General features: G+C 32.4%; 1 protein-coding gene across 1 annotated transcript; it reads right to left on the bottom strand.

Moving 5' to 3' along the window:
- Window positions 1-11,110: 11,110 nt before the first annotated feature.
- LOC127737416 (O-methyltransferase MdmC-like) lies at window positions 11,111-22,720 on the bottom strand. Its single transcript, XM_052248068.1, has 7 exons — window positions 22,548-22,720; window positions 21,574-21,701; window positions 20,710-20,866; window positions 19,866-20,075; window positions 16,946-17,046; window positions 16,380-16,529; window positions 11,111-11,326 (listed from the first exon to the last, which is right to left on the bottom strand). Exons 2-7 carry the CDS (start codon window positions 21,694-21,696, stop codon window positions 11,258-11,260), a joined length of 810 nt encoding a protein of 269 aa, XP_052104028.1. The 5' UTR covers window positions 21,697-21,701; window positions 22,548-22,720; the 3' UTR covers window positions 11,111-11,257.
- Window positions 22,721-23,928: the final 1,208 nt, after the last annotated feature.

Here is a 23,928-nt window from a genome sequence, read left to right on the forward strand (position 1 = left end):
TAAAGATCGAAAACTATTCGTTAACTACAAAATGTCATGCCCATTCTTTTTTATATAGTCTGTCATTCGAGTGAACATTTCGATGTTCGAAGGGGATCATTTCTGTACATTTTCACTGAATTTGGTAATTTCGATAACAGCACTTGGATCGAGATTGTCATGTTTAAAAATCGATTTGTGTATCCAAACTCTAGACGTGTACGTGCTTTTTTCAAACAAATCAGCAGAAGTTCAGAAAATGACATAGTCTCTCCACAGTAAGTCAAAAGTCGAACCCACCCTTGTTTCTGGGGTAAAACGCAATACAAAAATGAAACAGACTATAGCTTAAAGAATAGTTAATCAATAATTCATTTGTCACCAAAAAATACGGTTTCACATCTAATATCAAGTAAAATTACTGTTTTTGACACTTTTTGAGCACTATGATATAGAAATGTCGACGCTGTATATACGGTATTTAATACTTTCTAGAATCATGCAATTCATAGTTCGTTAGATGCACAAATATATATGCCACACAAAAATCATCTTCAAACCGTTCTGGCATTACTCTCTGAATTTTCACAATTTTTTATCAGAGGTGACCCCAGTCAAAAAATGGGAAAACAAATTTTCAGATTTTTTGAGTAAATGCGGTACTGCTAAAAAGGGCCTGAAGATAATGTCCACTTTCTCCAATGATTCTTTGTATGTCATCAAGTACTGATTATATTGATACCAAAACCGATCCAATATGTAACTACTGCGGTGAATTTTGAACAACAGTTTTAAATGAAACCATTTTCGTATAAAAGTACATTTTTGAAACAGACTATAGCATTTCAAAATATGAAAAATGTGTAAATATTTGTGTTTAAAGATCGAAAACTATTCGTTAACTACAAAATGTCATGCCCATTCTTTTTTATATAGTCTGTCATTCGAGTGAACATTTCAATGTTCGAAGGGGATCATTTCTGTACATTTTCACTGAATTTAGTAATTTCGATAACAGCACTTAGATCGAGATTGTCATGTTTAAAAATCGATTTGTGTATCCAAACTCTAGACGTGTACGTGCTTTTTTCAAACAAATCAGCAGAAGTTCTGAAAATGACATAGTCTCTCCACAGTAAGTCAAAAGTCGAACCCACCCTTGTTTCTGGGGAAAAACGCAATACAAAAATGAAACAGACTATAGCTTAAAGAATAGTTAATCAATAATTCATTTGTCACCAAAAAATACGGTTTCACATCAAATATCAAGTAAAATTACTGTTTTTGACACTTTTTGAGCACTATGATATAGAAATGTCGACGCTGTATACGGTATTTAATACTTTCTAGAATCATGCAATTCATAGTTCGTTAGATGCACAAATATATATATGCCACACAAAAATCATCTTCAAACCGTTCTGGCATTACTCTCTGAATTTTCACAATTTTTTATCAGAGGTGACCCCAGTCAAAAAATGGGAAAACAAATTTTCTGATTTTTTGAGTAAATGCGGTACTGCTAAAAAGGGCCTGAAGATAATGTCCACTTTCTCCAATAATTCTTTGTATGTCATCAAGTACTGATTATATTGATACCAAAACCGATCCAATATGTAACTACTACGGTGAATTTTGAACAACAGTTTTAAATGAAACCATTTTCGTATAAAAGTACATTTTTGAAACAGACTATAGCATTTCAAAATATGAAAAATGTGTAAATATTTGTGTTTAAAGATCGAAAACTATTCGTTAACTACAAAATGTCATGCCCATTCTTTTTTATATAGTCTGTCATTCGAGTGAACATTTCAATGTTCGAAGGGGATCATTTCTGTACATTTTCACTGAATTTGGTAATTTCGATAACAGCACTTGGATTGAGATTGTCATGTTTAAAAATCGATTTGTGTATCCAAACTCTAGACGTGTACGTGCTTTTTTCAAACAAATCAGCAGAAGTTCAGAAAATGACATAGTCTCTCCACAGTAAGTCAAAAGTCGAACCCACCCTTGTTTCTGGGGTAAAACGCAATACAAAAATGAAACAGACTATAGCTTAAAGACTAGTTAATCAATAATTCATTTGTCACCAAAAAATACGGTTTCACATCAAATATCAAGTAAAATTACTGTTTTTGACACTTTTTGAGCACTATGATATAGAAATGTCGACGCTGTATACGGTATTTAATACTTTCTAGAATCATGCAATTCATAGTTCGTTAGATGCACAAATATATATATGCCACACAAAAATCATCTTCAAACCGTTCTGGCATTACTCTCTGAATTTTCACAATTTTTTATCAGAGGTGACCCAAGTCAAAAAATGGGAAAACAAATTTTCAGATTTTTTGAGTAAATGCGGTACTGCTAAAAAGGGCCTGAAGATAATGTCCACTTTCTCCAATGATTCTTTGTATGTCATCAAGTATTGATTATATTGATACCAAAACCGATCCAATATGTAACTACTACGGTGAATTTTGAACAACAGTTTTAAATGAAACCATTTTCGTATAAAGGTACATTTTTGAAACAGACTATAGCATTTCAAAATATGAAAAATGTGTAAATATTTGTGTTTAAACATCGAAAACTATTCGTTAACTACAAAATGTCATGCCCATTCTTTTTTATATAGTCTGTCATTCGAGTGAACATTTCGATGTTCGAAGGGGATCATTTCTGTACATTTTCACTGAATTTGGTAATTTCGATAACAGCACTTGGATCGAGATTGTCATGTTTAAAAATCGATTTGTGTATCCAAACTCTAGACGTGTACGTGCTTTTTTCAAACAAATCAGCAGAAGTTCAGAAAATGACATAGTCTCTCCACAGTAAGTCAAAAGTCGAACCCACCCTTGTTTCTGGGGTAAAACGCAATACAAAAATGAAACAGACTATAGCTTAAAGACTAGTTAATCAATAATTCATTTGTCACCAAAAAATACGGTTTCACATCAAATATCAAGTAAAATTACTGTGTTTGACACTTTTTGAGCACTATGATATAGAAATGTCGACGCTGTATAGATTGAAATAAACAATTAATTTCCCCATAGGCGACAATGATAGCCTTTTTCGAGATACAGACTTCAGAAAGTTGATTTTTTTAACAAAACCTTACTAGAATTAAAGAAAAGTTATTAGGACAGTATTTTTTGAACATATAGGTTCGAGTTGCTTTTCTTAGCGTAATTTGTACTTATCTCCCATGCCTATCAATTTTGCACTTAAAAATACGTGTCTCATCCTAGCGTTTAAAAGACATCTCAGTTCCGTTAGGGCTAAGGAAAATAATTTATTTGGCCTTTAATATAATGCAGAATGCACGAAGTCTCTAATAACAAAAAATAACGGGCGCACATATCAACCAATCAGGATTAGCTATACTCTTAATTCTGAATACCATGTTATGCTCATAAAATGGCTGCGCCCATAAAATCTAATGGTGTATTGTAACCTATACGATATTTAATACTTTCTAGAATCATGCAATTCATAGTTCGTTAGATGCACAAATATATATGCCACACAAAAATCATCTTCAAACCGTTCCGGTATTACTCTCTGAATTTTCACAATTTTTTATCAGAGGTGACCCCAGTCAAAAAATGGGAAAACAAATTTTCAGATTTTTTGAGTAAATGCGGTACTGCTAAAAAGGGCCTGAAGATAATGTCCACTTTCTACAATGATTCTTTGTATGTCATCAAGTACTGATTATATTGATACCAAAACCGATCCAATATGTAACTACTACGGTGAATTTTGAACAACAGTTTTAAATGAAACCATTTTCGTATAAAAGTACATTTTTGAAACAGACTATAGCATTTCAAAATATGAAAAATGTGTAAATATTTGTGTTTAAAGATCGAAAACTATTCGTTAACTACAAAATGTCATGCCCATTCTTTTTTATATAGTCTGTCATTCGAGTGAACATTTCGATGTTCGAAGGGGATCATTTCTGTACATTTTCACTGAATTTGGTAATTTCGATAACAGCACTTGGATCGAGATTGTCATGTTTAAAAATCGATTTGTGTATCCAAACTCTAGACGTGTACGTGCTTTTTTCAAACAAATCAGCAGAAGTTCAGAAAATGACATAGTCTCTCCACAGTAAGTCAAAAGTCGAACCCACCCTTGTTTCTGGGGTAAAACGCAATACAAAAATGAAACAGACTATAGCTTAAAGAATAGTTAATCAATAATTCATTTGTCACCAAAAAATACGGTTTCACATCTAATATCAAGTAAAATTACTGTTTTTGACACTTTTTGAGCACTATGATATAGAAATGTCGACGCTGTATATACGGTATTTAATACTTTCTAGAATCATGCAATTCATAGTTCGTTAGATGCACAAATATATATGCCACACAAAAATCATCTTCAAACCGTTCTGGCATTACTCTCTGAATTTTCACAATTTTTTATCAGAGGTGACCCCAGTCAAAAAATGGGAAAACAAATTTTCAGATTTTTTGAGTAAATGCGGTACTGCTAAAAAGGGCCTGAAGATAATGTCCACTTTCTCCAATGATTCTTTGTATGTCATCAAGTACTGATTATATTGATACCAAAACCGATCCAATATGTAACTACTGCGGTGAATTTTGAACAACAGTTTTAAATGAAACCATTTTCGTATAAAAGTACATTTTTGAAACAGACTATAGCATTTCAAAATATGAAAAATGTGTAAATATTTGTGTTTAAAGATCGAAAACTATTCGTTAACTACAAAATGTCATGCCCATTCTTTTTTATATAGTCTGTCATTCGAGTGAACATTTCAATGTTCGAAGGGGATCATTTCTGTACATTTTCACTGAATTTGGTAATTTCGATAACAGCACTTAGATCGAGATTGTCATGTTTAAAAATCGATTTGTGTATCCAAACTCTAGACGTGTACGTGCTTTTTTCAAACAAATCAGCAGAAGTTCTGAAAATGACATAGTCTCTCCACAGTAAGTCAAAAGTCGAACCCACCCTTGTTTCTGGGGTAAAACGCAATACAAAAATGAAACAGACTATAGCTTAAAGAATAGTTAATCAATAATTCATTTGTCACCAAAAAATACGGTTTCACATCTAATATCAAGTAAAATTACTGTTTTTGACACTTTTTGAGCACTATGATATAGAAATGTCGACGCTGTATATACGGTATTTAATACTTTCTAGAATCATGCAATTCATAGTTCGTTAGATGCACAAATATATATGCCACACAAAAATCATCTTCAAACCGTTCTGGCATTACTCTCTGAATTTTCACAATTTTTTATCAGAGGTGACCCCAGTCAAAAAATGGGAAAACAAATTTTCAGATTTTTTGAGTAAATGCGGTACTGCTAAAAAGGGCCTAAAGATAATGTCCACTTTCTCCAATGATTCTTTGTATGTCATCAAGTACTGATTATATTGATACCAAAACCGATCCAATATGTAACTACTGCGATGAATTTTGAACAACAGTTTTAAATGAAACCATTTTCGTATAAAAGTACATTTTTGAAACAGACTATAGCATTTCAAAATATGAAAAATGTGTAAATATTTGTGTTTAAATATCGAAAACTATTCGTTAACTACAAAATGTCATGCCCATTCTTTTTTATATAGTCTGTCATTCGAGTGAACATTTCAATGTTCGAAGGGGATCATTTCTGTACATTTTCACTGAATTTGGTAATTTCGATAACAGCACTTGGATCGAGATTGTCATGTTTAAAAATCGATTTGTGTATCCAAACTCTAGACGTGTACGTGCTTTTTTCAAACAAATCAGCAGAAGTTCAGAAAATGACATAGTCTCTCCACAGTAAGTCAAAAGTCGAACCCACCCTTGTTTCTGGGGTAAAACGCAATACAAAAATGAAACAGACTATAGCTTAAAGACTAGTTAATCAATAATTCATTTGTCACCAAAAAATACGGTTTCACATCAAATATCAAGTAAAATTACTGTTTTTGACACTTTTTGAGCACTATGATATAGAAATGTCGACGCTGTATACGGTATTTAATACTTTCTAGAATCATGCAATTCATAGTTCGTTAGATGCACAAATATATATATGCCACACAAAAATCATCTTCAAACCGTTCTGGCATTACTCTCTGAATTTTCACAATTTTTTATCAGAGGTGACCCAAGTCAAAAAATGGGAAAACAAATTTTCAGATTTTTTGAGTAAATGCGGTACTGCTAAAAAGGGCCTGAAGATAATGTCCACTTTCTCCAATGATTCTTTGTATGTCATCAAGTATTGATTATATTGATACCAAAACCGATCCAATATGTAACTACTACGGTGAATTTTGAACAACAGTTTTAAATGAAACCATTTTCGTATAAAGGTACATTTTTGAAACAGACTATAGCATTTCAAAATATGAAAAATGTGTAAATATTTGTGTTTAAACATCGAAAACTATTCGTTAACTACAAAATGTCATGCCCATTCTTTTTTATATAGTCTGTCATTCGAGTGAACATTTCGATGTTCGAAGGGGATCATTTCTGTACATTTTCACTGAATTTGGTAATTTCGATAACAGCACTTGGATCGAGATTGTCATGTTTAAAAATCGATTTGTGTATCCAAACTCTAGACGTGTACGTGCTTTTTTCAAACAAATCAGCAGAAGTTCAGAAAATGACATAGTCTCTCCACAGTAAGTCAAAAGTCGAACCCACCCTTGTTTCTGGGGTAAAACGCAATACAAAAATGAAACAGACTATAGCTTAAAGACTAGTTAATCAATAATTCATTTGTCACCAAAAAATACGGTTTCACATCAAATATCAAGTAAAATTACTGTTTTTGACACTTTTTGAGCACTATGATATAGAAATGTCGACGCTGTATACGGTATTTAATACTTTCTAGAATCATGCAATTCATAGTTCGTTAGATGCACAAATATATATATGCCACACAAAAATCATCTTCAAACCGTTCTGGCATTACTCTCTGAATTTTCACAATTTTTTATCAGAGGTGACCCCAGTCAAAAAATGGGAAAACAAATTTTCAGATTTTTTGAGTAAATGCGGTACTGCTAAAAAGGGCCTGAAGATAATGTCCACTTTCTCCAATGATTCTTTGTATGTCATCAAGTACTGATTATATTGATACCAAAACCGATCCAATATGTAACTACTACGGTGAATTTTGAACAACAGTTTTAAATGAAACCATTTTCGTATAAAGGTACATTTTTGAAACAGACTATAGCTTTTCAAAATATGAAAAATGTGTAAATATTTGTGTTTAAACATCGAAAACTATTCGTTAACTACAAAATGTCATGCCCATTCTTTTTTATATAGTCTGTCATTCGAGTGAACATTTCGATGTTCGAAGGGGATCATTTCTGTACATTTTCACTGAATTTGGTAATTTCGATAACAGCACTTGGATCGAGATTGTCATGTTTAAAAATCGATTTGTGTATCCAAACTCTAGACGTGTACGTGCTTTTTTCAAACAAATCAGCAGAAGTTCAGAAAATGACATAGTCTCTCCACAGTAAGTCAAAAGTCGAACCCACCCTTGTTTCTGGGGTAAAACGCAATACAAAAATGAAACAGACTATAGCTTAAAGACTAGTTAATCAATAATTCATTTGTCACCAAAAAATACGGTTTCACATCAAAAATCAAGTAAAAATACTGTTTTTGACACTTTTTGAGCACTATGATATAGAAACGACTAGTCTACTCAAAAAGGAGGGTAGTTTACCTAACTTAATAATGACTTCACGGTTCAGCTAGCAAGCAAGCTAACCAAAAGATATTACCTTTTCCTACACACTCATTGAAATCGGCTGTAAACTTATGAGTTTGATAACCTCCTTCGTAGCTTCCACTCTCTAATGTTTGAAGGTCGTACGGTGACCTATAGTTGTTAACTTCTATGTCATTTGGTCTCTGGTGAACAGTTGTCTCATTGGCAATTATTCGTGTGAATTTTAGAATAGACGCCATCTAATTAACCATCGACATGATCTCTGAAGAATTCAGTAGGTCATATGGCCTGATGTAAACATAACTATGTATAAACATACATAGTCAAGCACGTACAATATGTTTAATTTCATGTCATAGATTTAAAAACATGTAAAATCATCGTTTTGGAATGATTTTGTGTGTGCAGAATCAGTCAACAAAAGGGATCTTCCCGGTGTCTGCCTTCACTTTTCAATTTTGACATTCTTTTCTTTTTTATAAGGGGCCTCGGTTGTCGACTGGTCTAAGTAGTCAAACTACTGTATCACAAACCTGTCAACACTGAGGTTGTGAGTTCAAATCCCGCGCGTGGCAGGTGCGACTCCAATTGGCTAGGATTGTCAGTTTTGCTACAAAAGGTCGGTGGTTCTCTCCGTGCAGTCCGACTTCCTCCACAGATGAAAACTGACCGCAGCGAAATAGCACAATAGTGCTGAAAGTGGCATAAAGCAACAATCAATCAAACAATCAATCTTCTTTGTATAGCTAAACACGATTAGCCCATGCATAGCCCATCCCAGATAAATTAAAGTTCGCATGAATACGGATTCATATGTCATTGAGTTGAATTATCGACTTACAAGCCAATAATACATCATCGGTGTTTTTTGGGATTATTTTGACAAAATTGAACCAAAATACTATTTCACAATTCCGCTTTTATAAATGTTTGAAAAAACAATTATAATTTGATTTTTGTCAACTTCGTAGCTAATGATCCTTTAAAGCAATGTCCTACGAAATATTTACAAAAAACTCGAAAGCGTTCTTCTACTTATGTGGTAGAAAAAAGTAAAATAAAAAAAATCCCGAACTCCAAGGAAAATTCAGAAATCATTGCAAAATATTTTAAATAGTTCCAAAAGGACACATGCGCAAGGGGCAATGGAAACCCGTTAGTCAAAGAGAGGCAGACGAAACCATTGCAAAAAAAACAACAAAACACAAGAAAACAACAGGCTGCAAAATAATTCTTTTGAGACTAAACTCTTAAAACAAAATAGGCCACACAAACACTGGCATAATCATGTACGCAGTTCTTGCACTACTAGTGAAATCTGTCAATGCGTCTGCCAGTCATTTGGATTCTCTGACAGATATTCAGTAACAGTCTACCAAATCTGTCAATGCATCTGTCAGTCATTTCGATTCTCTGACAGATATTCAGTAACAATCAATCAAATCTGTCAATGCGTCTGTCAGTCATTTGGATTCTCTGACAGATATTCAGTAACAGTCAACCAGATCGTCACTTCAAAAGAGAGAACAAGTTTATGAATTTTATAAAATTTCTAGAAAATGAAATGAATGAAGATACTTGCCTGAGATTATCCCATGTACCATCACTATGGGTAGAACCTTTATAATTTGAAACAGTATACTATTTATCATGCAATTTGTTCTCATTAATATCTTTTTATCTGCCGTTATTATTTTTACACGTGAAGACTTGTTTATTCAAACACAAGTTATTATTGTGTACGTTTTGTCATATAAACAATTTTATAATTATTTTAGGGATGACATCAAAAGTTCAATGTAGGATAAAAAAACTTAATTCACATAGTTTTTTCACTGACCCCCCCCCCCCCCCCCCCCCCCTCTTAACTTAATTTGGGAAAAATTGATTGACCAATATGGATATATGCAAAATCGATTTTGGATAAATAAAACTTGCAGCAATTTTAACCCCCCTCCACCCCCAAACTATTTGATTTAAGTTTTTTTTATCCTACATTGATCTTTTGAAGTCGTCCCTTAGTTGTTGGTTCAATTCAGAGTAGAAACTTGAATTTGTATAGGCTGGAACAGTTAAATGTATATTGCATGGTGAAAAGGGTTTTAATTGTTTTATAATTGGGATACACATTATATTTTAGTTCTTTGAAAGAGATTTTCATCTTCTGGACAGAACATTTGTTTGATTTATGTATCAAATAAAGTAATCCAGTTGTTCGTTTGAGGTAGAATTCTATAAATTACATTTTCCTGAACTTCTAAGCCATATCGAAATAAAAGGCCGTTAACAACCTCTATCGTATTGATTTAGGTCTTACACTTTTCCACAACACTGACACTCTGTTCACACCTTTAGAATCAATTTTCAATGAAATAAATATTCGAGCTCTTTTCTAAAATAAAAGCACTGGTTAACGAAGACAAAATCAATTACCAAAAAGAGAGAAAAAGACCCAAAAATGTCAACAAAACACTATACAGATTGAACAGGACAATGCCACCCTTGTTGTGCACTAAGGTTGTTCGGCAAACGACAATTAAACAATGTGAGATGATTGGCATACAGTGGTGTTATATAAGAGGAAAAGGGCAAGAATTTGCCGTTTTGCCAAAAAGTACATATCTTTCAAGCAGATATTGGGTAACGGTTAAGAAACTTGTGTCGGCGTTGAGGAGAGTGACGATTTTAGCTTCGTATAATACTTTTGTTCAATGACTTGTGCTCCGTCTGTAGACGACCCTGGAATTTTGCTACATTGAAAGGAATGATTAGGATTGGAAAATTGAATGCAGTTTTTTGTTGAAGATTTAGTCAACATTCTTTGCCTACAAGAAAGATTAATGACACGGTAAGGGTCAGTTAATTTTTACTTTTTGGTGGTTTACCCCCAGCATAGATGGACTTATCAACAGAAACACTAAGGTTTGCCTACCCCAGTCATCGATAGCCTGGGCCACAGAAACAATAAGGTTTGAATACCCCAGACATCGATGGACTTAGCCACAGAAACGCTAATGTTTGTCTACGCCCATACATAGATGGGTGGTCTTAGCCACAGAAACACTACGATTTTTCTACTCCAATTCAAGCATCGCTGGCATCAGCGACGTTTGTCACATCTTTTGAATGCTTAACTTTTAATTCTCTTTAAAATCCTGATTAATTTAAATAGTTTTGTAATACTGGAAAGGAAAATTTTCCTGATCTCACGAAATTAATATCAATGAATAACACAATTAAACATTATCTTTGTGGTATACTAGTACGTTTGCATGAATAAAAGAAATATAAGGTTACCTTCACTGAAACAGCAACCAAGTTGAATAAGAAGAAATATTCTCATATTAACGGAAATAAATATAAGTCAAGTGTTTAATGAATTGGGTGACAATCACCGATATATTTACAAATAATATGTAACTTTAAATATGGATTTGATAAAGAGATGAATGGTAAATCAAGATCAATTGAACAATTATATTAAAAATTTTTCAAACGGTTCCATTCATGTCCTCTTTTCTTCTGATCAGCATAATACCATCCCTTATAGGCATCAAAACCTACAAACAGACAGTATGAATATATATTAAATATTTTTCCTTATTCGGAGGTGGAGAGGCGTGTCAAAATAATGAAGTAAAAACCCTGAAGTAAGTTATTTTAAAAGTCATCGATCACTCCAGGTTGTTCCTATGCATTTTTTAATTGATTTAAACGACAGCATCATGTTTTATATTTGATGATTTTATTCAAACACTGGGTCGAGGCAACTGGTGGTGGACATTTCGTCCCCGATAATATAACCAGCCTAGTCTGAGCTCATGTTCTGACATGACATATCATGGATGCAGTAAGTTTACTGTATTATAGTTAAACGTTTATAAAATCATAAAACAAATACAAATGTATTTTTATTCCAAGGCATAGGTGGCTTTTAATACCTAGATTTTGAACAATGTTTTGAAATTTGTCGGTTTCAAAATTTGATGAACTCCTACGTAGTAATAGATATGGCCTTCCAGTTTCTTTGATCCCAGCATCACTGATGAGTCGTGTGTTTATCAAACGTCTGTTTGACATATTTTATTGCCTGTCTGGTATCTTAAATTATTAGCCTGATATCTTAATTATTTTTTTTTCTTTTGTTTGAGTAGAATTAACTTATATTACTTAATCGCTGAATGCACGCCCTATCAAATTAAACTAACTGCGTAATACAAGATAAGCACAGTATCGGTGTCTCCCTTGACATACATGTAGTTTACAACGGCCGTCCATTAGCTGTGCTGGTGGAGTACTCCTTCAGCTCAATCGATAGAGCAATGGCTTACTGTGACAGGAGTCCAGGGTTCGAAAGTTTTATAACATCGTTTAAGTATTTTGTTATGTACATCACCATATAGCAATATCAATCAATATTTGACGGAATTGCTTCCCCTAGTACATGTAATAGATACTTAGCCAGTCGTAAGCGGTTGAGCTAGGGGAGTGCTTAATTCATAAGCTCAGTCGGTTAAAGTGCCGACTTTAAATAAAGAGGTTCAGGGTTCCAGTCCCGGAGGAGACTAAGTGGTTTTGTAAAAACCATCATGCTCTCCAGTTACATTTGGCGCCCAAAATCCACGGTGGTTAGAAAGGATATCTAGCCAGTGTATGTGTTGTGAGAGTCATAATGGTATACAAGTTTGAGATTTCTAAAAAGCTGTGGACTGCTTTGCTCTATCCTATATTAAGGTAATGTGTGTGCATGTGGTTGTTCATTTAGTATTGGAAATGCGGTATTTTTAGATATTGATTGATATAAAATGGATTTACGTTACGAGTGTGCGTTATACACCCATGCTTTTAAAATTTTGTTCACTTTACTTGTTGAAAATTAAAACATTTACAAATAGACACGACTGTGGAGGTGTGCCTAGATTGGCGGAAGTTATAAAATACAGATAATGCATTTGTGTAAACATTGTATAGGAACATTGTTTAGCAAAACAAATCGTGCATATTGCAGATTAACAAAGCAAATAAACACGTATTAATAATTGATATTTCAATATTGAATTTCTGTGTGCGATATATGCATAATAAAACGAAGATGAATTAACGACAGTTGATCGGAACTGAAATACACATAGTTATTTTTCCGGTATTTGATGTCTTATCCTGAGACGAGAAAAGTCTGTAATTCTTTAACTCATTTAAGCCAATAGCTGAAGCTGTATCTTAGCCGCATCATAAAGCAACCAATCAAAATCTATACGTGATAAGTAATTATTTCAAGATGTCGTGCATGTCGACTGAAACTAATATGAGGCAGGCGTTACCTGTGAAAGGGGGCGAAGTCTGTATGTATTATTTTTTTTTAATTCAAACATATTTTAACTTCAAAATCTGTTCAAAAAGAAACGGAAATACCCTTACGTTTCCGATTTCGGTTCTGTTGTTCGGAATTTTAGTTGTGACGTTATTTATGTTATGACGTCATATTCAATGTAAACAAAGAAACGCTATCAGGTAACGTTTTTTCATATCAATCCATTCAAGGAATTAATATGAGGTAGGCGTTACCTGTGAAAGGGGACGAAGTCTGTATGAATTTTTTTTTTTAATTCAAACATATTTTAACTTCAAAATCTGTTCAAAAAGAAACGGAAATACCCTTACGTTTCCGATTTCGGTTCTGTTGTTCGGAATTTTAGTTGTGACGTTATTTATGGTATGACGTCATATTCAATGTAAACAAAGAAACGCTATCAGGTAACGTTTTTTTCATATCAAGCCATTCAAGGAATTATAAAAAAATGGAATGTCTATTGGTATTGCGTTCCTTCCTATATTTTACTAGACTGATAAATATATATTTTACTCAAAGACTCATGCAAACGAGACCGGAAAAAGGAAGTACATTTCTGCGCAAATGCGGGAAAATAAAAAAGTCTGAAAATAAAAAAGTTAACGATTTTGAGTTCATTAGTAGAATGAAAATTTCGGGAAATTTTCCCGATTTTTTTTTTTTTTTTTTTTTTTAATTGATTTTTCTACCGTAATAGGGGACTTCGTCCCCTTAATAGCTCCGCACCGTGATGCGAAGCAAACACTTGAGGTAGGGAAGTATAACAGGATTACTTCCCTTCAGTAGTAGGTAAGCGGTTGGGCTATGGACGTATTTCTTTAGCGAAGTCGGTTAGAGCGATGACTTGTAACACAGAGTTCCCGGGTTCTAGTTCCCGAGGAGACAATATTAATGTGATATGTAATTAGAATCATGCTCTCTGGTTACGCATATATACTTTTACATGTACAGAATGACTTGTCAACACTTAACAAATAAAAATGCAACCATGAATATCTGAAATAATAGTTTGGATCCGTTGACTACTTGTTTGTATGAAGATTGCAAATATTTATGCCTTGCATTGTTTTCATAATTCAGTGATTTGTCTAACGATCTGGAAGTTATTTTCGTTTTTATTTAATGGCAATATTATTTTTAATTATTCTTAAACAAAGGCTAATATGTTTACTCAATAGTCTCGGTGATATCAACAGACTTCAAATGTTTGTTAATGAAAGGTGTGAATTTAGATACTATGTTTGTGTTTTGCACTTCGTCAATCATTTTGGGGAAAATGTTTGTTGTTTTTTGTTTACAAGGGCCAATTGTGAGAATGAAAAAAAAAGATTCCAAGAGGTGTCAAAATTCATAAGTTGAAAAAAAAACCCGTTGATGAAAGAAGGAAGACGAACAGAGCAACAATTTTCTTTGAAAAATACACACATACATATGTGTAGATCTAAACGGAATGAGCACCTTAAAAACCCGGCAAAACACTGGGTTATACAGGTGTTCCAGAGAGATAATTACTTCTTAAGGTCACAAATTGAAAGGATATCTTTAAGATGTTCTTTTAAAATCATATATGGAGTCAAGCAAATGAGAAAAAAAAGTCGAGGAAAAAGGGAAAATAGTTGAATTCCAATGCAAAACTTCGTCAAACAAACATAACAAATGTATTTTATTTCAACCAGAAAATCAAGCATCTTCATGATTTCAGTTTTAAATAAATTTTGTTAGAAACTAAGAGATGGACTTTGTTTATAGGTACTCTGGCAGATTTAAAAACATTTTGGTATACACATCTGATTTAGTAGGTATTTTCATAGCATCACTGAAGTAAAGCACGGTTGTGACTGTCGATAAAAGAAATTGTAGTGAAAAAGCATATTGCAGATGCGTTTAGATTACGACATAGTTTGAGAAAAAACTAGAGCATTTCAACTATATATATATATATATGAGAGGTAATTTTCAGTTATCATTATTTAAAAGATTTGATTTTTTCTTGAGTTTTTCTTTAATTGGAATAGTTTTTGTAAACAAACCACAAAAATGTTATGTGAGTAAGATCTTATATTTAAAATGATTTGTCAAAGTCAAATACTTGTGGTCGGTTCTTTGCCTATCATTTACAAAATGTAGATTTTGAAATATTGCATTAAATGACTATATTTTAATGATTTTGTGTATGAAAGATGCAGATATGATAATATTTGTAACGTGTTATAGATCAATTGTTTTGTCAACACGTTTAGTTTTAATTCAAAACTATGTTGAGACTGTTAGTATAACATTATCAGATTTCATTTAATCTGTTCATTGAATATCTCTGTATGAAGTTTTAGGTTGATTAACCAAAACATGATTTTTAAATGTGTATATCCTGACGTCTAGTAAGTTATAATGTGTATATCCCGACGTCTAGTAAGTTATAATGTGTATATCCCGACGTCTAGTAAGTTATAATGTGTTTCTCTAATTCTTCGTCAATTTATCCCTTTCTGCACCCATTGTGTAAAAAAAATTTAATCAACGTGTGGTTCGTTTGATCTCAGTTCTTCATTGGTTAAAATCCGATTATGACGTCGAATTTTCTTGCTATTCTCTGAATTTCCTATTGTGACGGCATGAAAAAAGGCGACCATTCCTGATGACGTCACATAGAAAGAACACATCTTTTTGCAGATTATTCAAAAAGAAGGAATAACTTTGCCTGCATATTGTTTGAAAATCATTAGAGAAACAGATTCCACCACCAAATCTCGTGATCTCGTGTAATACGATATTTATCCACTCTCGGCAGTTAAATTTAAAATATTTAAAACGCTCGGCGAGCCTCGCGTTTTAAATTTGAAAATTTAACTGTCTCGAGTGGATAAATATCGTATCACACTCGATGCAGTGGTAGAATCTATATATATCCCGAAGTCTAGTAAGTTATAATGTTCATATATCGACGTCTAGTAAGTTATAATGTGTATATCGCGACGTCTAGTATTACTAAGTTATAATGTGTATATCCCGACGTCTAGTAAGTTATAATGTGTATATCCCGACGTTTAGTAAGTTATAATGTGTATATCTCGATGTCTAGTAAGTTATAATTTGTATATCCCGACGTCTAGCAAGTTATAATGTGTATATCCCGACTTCTAGTAAGTTATAATGTGTATATCCCGACGTCTAGTAAGTTATAATGTGTATATCCCGACGTCTAGTAAGTTATAATGTGTATATCCCGACGTCTAGTAAGTTAGAATTTCTAGTACGATACTTACATAATAAATATCTTTTCTCGTCACGATCATGTTGTTAAACTTGGTAACGCCTTCGTCAGGTGGTGTATCTTCCACGTACGGTTTACCTCTAAATAAGGCATTGTCCATGGCAATAGTACCTCCGGGAGCGAGAAGTTCGGAGAAGCATATCTTGAAATATAATCAAATGTACGTGAATTACATACATCGGAACTGTGGTATGGAAGTTATATTGTAAAAAGAGTAAAAGTGCATAAATGTAAAATTATATTGTCTCATTGACAATCATACCTTAATTTATTCTTATTTTTATATAAAGTTTAACCTGTTTCTCTGAATGTATAAACAATCTATCATCATGTGTTGTCAAATATGTAAAGATCATATACATCATTTCATATATTTATATTCAATAAATATGAAGTAAAATATTTGAATTGATACACGTTTATAAAACAGATTCATACTATGACCATTCTATAAATATTATATGTTGATTAGGTCTTTTTAACGATGATTCTAATATTATGTTAGAAATTGTTTGCTTTTTAAATTATCTTTTTTCTAATTGTTAATGATACACTTACATTAAAATAATCACAATAGCCCGCTTTATCAGCGTCTATGAAGATGAAATCAAACTTCTCATTTTTCTTAGCCAAACTATTTAAACTTTCTATTGCTGGACCTAAAACGATATAGGAAGAAAGAAACTCATGAACTGGTCTTGTGCACTTTTTTTAAATGTTCCAAAGAACAGTTCCTTGCTGTCATTAGCTAATATATTATTAAGTGAGATTATAAACAATTTAACCAAAAATTGCGAATGGCAGATCGATGCATTTTAAATGATAAGTAGCAATGGTAGTCATGCTTGAAAATGGAGGGGGAGTCAACCATTAATTGCATTTAATAAACGAAAATTTGGTACAAATAGTTTAAAAATCTTTATTTAAAGGAAATTCAGATCTTAGGTTATAATTTATTTACAATTTAACACACAGCGATTGAGATGTTGACATATGGTATGGTTTACATGATTGTTTGTTAATGAAAATACGATTTATTCCTCTGGATGTATATTTATTGTGCTGTTGGATTGCTGTCGCATTAAATATATGACTTACATATCCCCTGATTCATAACATGCAGCAATTGTATGTCTTAAGTTAAGTGTAATTAGTGATCTTATATGAATTTGGCAGGGGTCATTTTCTCCCTCACAAAATGACATTGCAACAGTATATTTCAGAAATCTGTGATATGTCTGTATAGAGTGTGTGTATACAACAAAAACAATCTGTGATATGTTAGTATAGAGTGTGTGTATACAATGAAAACAACCTGTGATGTGTTAGTATAGAGTTGTGTATACAACGAAAAAAAATCTGTGATATGTCAGTATAAAGTATGTGTATATAACGAAAAATATCTGTGATATGTCAGTATAAAGTGTGTGTATACAACGAAAAAAATCAGTGATATGTCAGTAGAGAGTGCGTGCATACAACGAAAAAAAGACCATGCGTAATTTAAAGGAAAAAAGGAAAAACAATTTAACTAAATATAAGACAGAAAACTATGATCCATTTAGCAGCAAATACCCAATTAAGAGCATTGGGTGACTCATGTATTCTGCAGTAGTCATGTTACAATTTCGATAACAAGTCATGAGTGAGCATAGTGAGAGAGTGTTATGGCTACGACCAACATATTCTGTAAATGTCAATCAAATTGTTGTGGCTCCCTTTAAATGTTCGAAGATAGGCTGGCAACTTCAATATGATCACTAGAACCCAACGTTCAACGGTTTGTGTGTTAGTAACAACTCTATATCAAATCAATCTCCTGAAGATTACATAAAATGAGATATGTATACTCCAAATGCAGTGCTGCTGTAAAGTTGGTGTACATCATGACAGTTTAATAAAAGGAAGTGTTAAAGTCCACAGACACTCCTGTCGATTTCCTGGTGACAGTGAATTATAAAACAGACTTCTACTATATCATTTGGTCTGAAGTGGATAGTTGTTTCATTGGCAATCATGCCACTTCTTCTTATTTTTATATTTGTTTAAAGTTGAACAGATTAGATGCGAGCAATGCAATCATCAATATTAGAATCATCCAGTAAAACGACATTAAAAGTTTATGAAGACACAGCAATGGTTTGATTAAGTTTAAGAGTGTTTAAGTCAAATGTTTGGTTTTTGTTTTTAATGTATTATTGCATGATGAGAGTACTTTGCTTATATGCACCTAACCATCCCTAGACTACTAAGGTAATTTCACATGAACTATGAAGCCCAAGAAAGAGAAAGCTGGTATTATTTATGCTAGTGGCGTTGAAAGAAGTGACAAGAGGCCTTTTACAGACCAAGCAATCAAACATTATTCGTAAGGTCGGTGGTCTGATTTAGGTGACCAGTGAGTAAAGTAACATTCAGTTTGTCATCTTTGGTTGAAATTCTAAAAATAAATATAATGTATCTATCATGATTGTCCAAGAATTTCTATAAAAAACTGCGTGTAATTTGATTTAAACATACATTTCATAAAAACACATTACAACTTGTTCTAAATAATCCAGTTTAATTGCTATTTTGCTCACCGTACTAACTGTGTAAATCATTAGAAGATCTGTTGGCCAATAGAGCAAAATTATGTTATGTACTTAACAAGTTTAAGTCAAACGATTGGTTTAAATAGGCGTCGGAAAAAACTGGAATATGCACTTTTCACCTTATCGCAATAAGTTGAAACAATAGATTATAAAAATAAGTTAATTATATGTTTTGAAACAATTATCACTGTCTTTGTACCATTCGGGAGGTCACTTTCTTAATAGAGAGTAAGTAGCAACAAAATAGTTTTGACAGTCAATGTATTGATGGCTGTATGCATACATGACATAAGAAATGACTGTATTTACATATATTAACGGCGGTTAATGTATTGACGGCTGCATGCATACATGACGTAAGAAATGACTGTATTTACATATATTAATGGCGCATGTATACATAACACAAAAAAAGACTGTATTTACATGTATTAACATTAATTAAGACGTTTGTTTTTAAAAACAAATTCAAGATTTAAGTAAAGATTCTAAATAGAAAGAACAGTAATTCTTGTTTTTTTTCATTCCCTCGAATGTAATAAAACAGTTTTTTTTTTAGATACATGTATTATAAGAAACACCATCATTCATCTGAAAAATCATAGCAAAGGGGAATAAGATGCAGCAACATGTAACAGACCTCTCCAATGTTTGCACAACGGTCTCAAATTTCTTATTTCTGATTTTACATAAAGTTCATTGAAAAAACAGATAAAAGACTGCAATAATTGCTCATGCTTATTTTTATATATACGATCAGTTGAAATGAACCTTGTGAAAACGCACCTATTTTTAACTGATCCTGAATACAATGGAGAACATTAATGCTTTTAATTTTTCCATTGAAATATATAGCTAACTGTTTTATGTATACACAGCCTTACCAGTAAGAATTTCGACCTTCTTTCCATGTGGCGACCTGTCCATAAATTTTCTAGCTAGGTCTACTAGGTATGAATCAAGTTCACAAGTGACGACCTTCCCGTCATCCGGCATAGCTTCCGCCATTCCTAATGCAGAACATCCAGTGAACATACCGACCTCAAGAACGTTTCTGGATTTAGAAGCACTGACTAAGAATTTTAATACATATCCTAAAAAGATAAACAAAATTTTAAAAGTTGAAATTTACATAGTTTCAAATTTACTAGATTTGTTCAGACATAAATTTTGAATGACAATATTGTTTATAAGCTTGGGGATAGCAATGTATATGTCTGCACACATTTTCTCTCAACGCACTCGTCTACGTTGTAAACTTATTTAATTCATGTCAACGGACTCTGTTAATGGAATAAGAAGAACGTATTAACATTAAACGCAATCAATGTGGAGCGAACAAATATAGATCAAAACCAATGAATAAGAACTGATCTCTCTCTCTCTCGTTGTATAATGCTTGCTTGTTTTTGTGTTTTTTATCTGTTTGCCTTTTCTTTTTCCTTTAAATATGTTTAACGCTCGCTTCATAATTGAACGCAATCAATGTGTGGAGATAACAAATATAGATCAAAACCAATGAATGAGAACTGATCTCTCTCTCTCTCGTTGTATTATGCTTGCTTGCTTATTTTTTTTCTCTCATCTGTTTTCTTTTTCTTTTTCTTTTAAATATGTTTAACGCTCGCTCGCTTCATAATTGAAAGCAATCATTCAATGAAGTATCGCTTTCCTACTTAGATATCCAAAGAAGTGTTATATTAGGTTTTATTATTGTCTGTATTTTACCCTCCAGATTTCCCGACATCATTCTAGGGGTGATATTCCATTTCGTTTTCCCTTCTTCGTATACGTTCTGCCAGGGATGTTCTAAAGTATCTTTTATCAGTGCTGCCATTGGCTCACTTGGTGTCGATGTCTTATTGTCGCAATAATCCTCTCGAGCCTTTCAATATAAAAAGGTGAAGGTATCGATTTCGGATATTTATGGATATGAAATACATATACAATGTACAGTATTTTCCTAAACAATCATTAGTGTGATAGTTGTTTGGCTTTCTCTCACTGCAATGAAGGGCTATTAAAACTTTTCAGATATAGCTCCATGTACTCGGCATGTTGCTTATCCTCGACTTAAATGGAAAGATATGTGATTCTGGTTTATTCTTTAACTTAATACAAAAAGAAAATGAAAATGTATGTTTAAAAGCTTTGTCTCACTTGAAGGAACTAGTCTTTTTTTATTACGTCTTCTATCAAAAATTATTTATAACTTTATTTTCAACCTGTTTGTATGGAAATACATAGGTAAAGGTGGCATGGAATTGCAGACTGCAGACTGCAATTTCATCAGTACAATCTGTATTCATCCAAGGAGTGATTAACGTTAAACAGGAAAATGTTTAAAAAAAACAACTTATCTTTATTGGCTGCGAAGGCCCCGGTTGTCAGATAAAAAAGATATGAACACTTTTACAACCACCCTTATTGCCTTATTGGCTGCCAAGTCTCAGGTTGTCAGATTAAAAAGATATAAACACTTTTACAACCACCCATATTGCATTATTGGCTGAACATTTAAGCTGGAACAATTATGGAAATATTTTGTCTGAACCATAAAGTAACATTACTTTAAGTACATATGTTTGATACCTTTGTCAAATCATCCACAGCCTGTATACCATTGATAATTGACTCGGGTACTCCCAGTGATTCGGCCTCTGCTTTCACCTCTCTCAGTTTATTTATCGCTGGATCTCGGCTACGTTTACTCATTTTTCCTGTAAAACCAGGAGAAGATGCAAAGGGGACAATTAAAAATAATAAGTCGAATAAAACACCATGGACACGAAATAGTCGAATAAAACACCATGGACAAAAAGTCGAATAAAACACCATGGACAAAAAGAAAAACATAGAAAAACGCCTACTTATATATTCACTTGTCTTTACAAAAATAATATTGATACATTGCATATAAATAAAAGATGGAGAGGGTAATAAATATACAATTTAACAATAAATAAATGTCTATACAATATGACAAGCTTAAAATCGATCTAGACAAAGTTATGAATAAATTTCACGGTATTCAAAAACATCTTCCATCAACACCACCGTCTTAAAAAACAAATAGCTGACTCAGAGGAAAGCTTCTTACGAGGTTCCTGACTCATGACAGGACACACGTTAGTATGTGCCTTTAAACCTGGATTATTGGAGTAACACATGGTCCTTTTATATCAGTATGGAAACATTACACGTTTGGATTATGCATTTTCCGAAATAAGATTTTCATCTAACAATATTTATATTTAAAGTTCCATATTGAAATCGTCCTGAATATGCATGAAAGATTTGTCAGTGGACGTTAAGCAACCAACAATCAATCAATCAATCCATATTGTTGATGGAAAAAGATTTAAATTTACAAATTACAGCCACTATTGCCTTGAACATGTTGAAGATAAAGATTATTTTATTTAGTCTGCAGTAATATGTTACATAGGTTCACAATCGACAAAAGAAAACAGTTTTGTTTTTCAAGTGCACGTACATTCCATAACAGGATATCTGTACTTTATTATGTAAATGGTTTTCCTTAATTTAACATGTTTAAAACATACCTTTTTCTTCCGTACTTTAACAGATCAATAATATCGCTCTAAATATTAACCTTGTATATTTAAAGTGTGTGTTTTATGATAATAAATCATATGACATATGACGCATACACTTGAGCAGCAAGTCAACAGGTGGAACGGTAGAAGTCTTTCTTTGGAAATTTGTTCCATTTTCTTAAATTTTCATTTCTTTTTCAAGAATCGGAACTTCTAACATTACACTTTTGACTAATATATTCAGGTATTTATATGCGATATTTTTTTGGGGGGAGGAGGTGACAGGGGGATTTATTACATATTAAAATCATATAGAACTTGTTATTTTAATAATGTTAAATCTTTTTGGCTGTATGGAATAGCTTTTATTTACCTCAGTTTGTTATTCGTCTGTAAATAAGAATGGTTTATTGAAATATGACACATTTGTCTAAACAAATTAATTCAGAAGAAAATACTGTTTAAATAAAAACTTTTATTTAGGCTTTGCAGGTAGTCATAATAATATATACATATGTCAAGATTATAATACAAATGAAATACAATGTGATCATAGATTATAACTGACAAATAAACTCTGAATTAAAGAACTACTAAGAGTATCTTAATAAATATAAAGAATGAAGCATAACAAAATAAAAATTCTATGAGATACAAATGAAATGTAAATTTCATACCCGCCTCATACAAACCTATTCCACATTTAGGGAAAGGGAGGGAGGGTTTTGAAAAATGAACAAACGACGAAACACAATGTTCATTAACAAATTAACTACGCTGATAGAAGTTTCAACGACAAACTAAGACTTATTTAAACATAAAAATTCTAAATTATTAAAATGTTGACTACCTGTTTTCTGGTGTTTCTGAAAAGTGAAAATCAGTAGTGAGTTCTACTTTTAAACTGAAATTTTTATCCAATATAAATTACTGTACTGCGTGACCAATATAAAACGTGTTTAAATTAAATTAGAAGTCAGCCCAAACTAAACCTTGACCAGAGATGTGTTCACTGTTAAATGAAGTGAGACCAATTGTCCATTTACCAATTCACTAAATTTTTTTTCTGATTCTTCAATAATTATTCATTTTTAATCAAAAATTTACAAATTAATTCAAAAGAAAATACTGTTTAAATAAAAACTTTTATTTAGGCTTTGCAGGTAGTCATAATAATATATACATATGTCAAGATTATAATACAAATGAAATACCATGTGATCATAGATTATAACTGACAAATAAACTCTGAATTAAAGAACTACTAAGAGTATCTTAATAAATATAAAGAATGAAGCATAACAAAATAAAAATTCTATGAGATACAAATGAAATGTAAATTTCATACCCGCCAAACCGAAGGTCCGCCAAACAAACAAATCTCAGA

The sequence above is a fragment of the Mytilus californianus genome, unplaced genomic scaffold (assembly GCF_021869535.1).
Source record: "Mytilus californianus isolate M0D057914Y unplaced genomic scaffold, xbMytCali1.0.p SCAF_4, whole genome shotgun sequence".
In the NCBI taxonomy this organism is placed as follows: Eukaryota; Metazoa; Mollusca; class Bivalvia; order Mytilida; family Mytilidae; genus Mytilus; species Mytilus californianus.

Coding starts and splice junctions, on each gene's coding strand:
- LOC127737416 (XM_052248068.1), bottom strand. CDS start 21,696: ATGAGTAAACGTAGCCGAGATCCAGCGATAAATAAACTGAGAGAGGTG. Junction 20,867..21,573: donor CTGTGGATGATTTGACAAAG/GTATCAAACATA, acceptor TTATATTGAAAG/GCTCGAGAGGATTATTGCGA. Junction 11,327..16,379: donor CGAGAAAAGATATTTATTAT/GTAAGTATCGTA, acceptor GTCTGTTTGTAG/GTTTTGATGCCTATAAGGGA.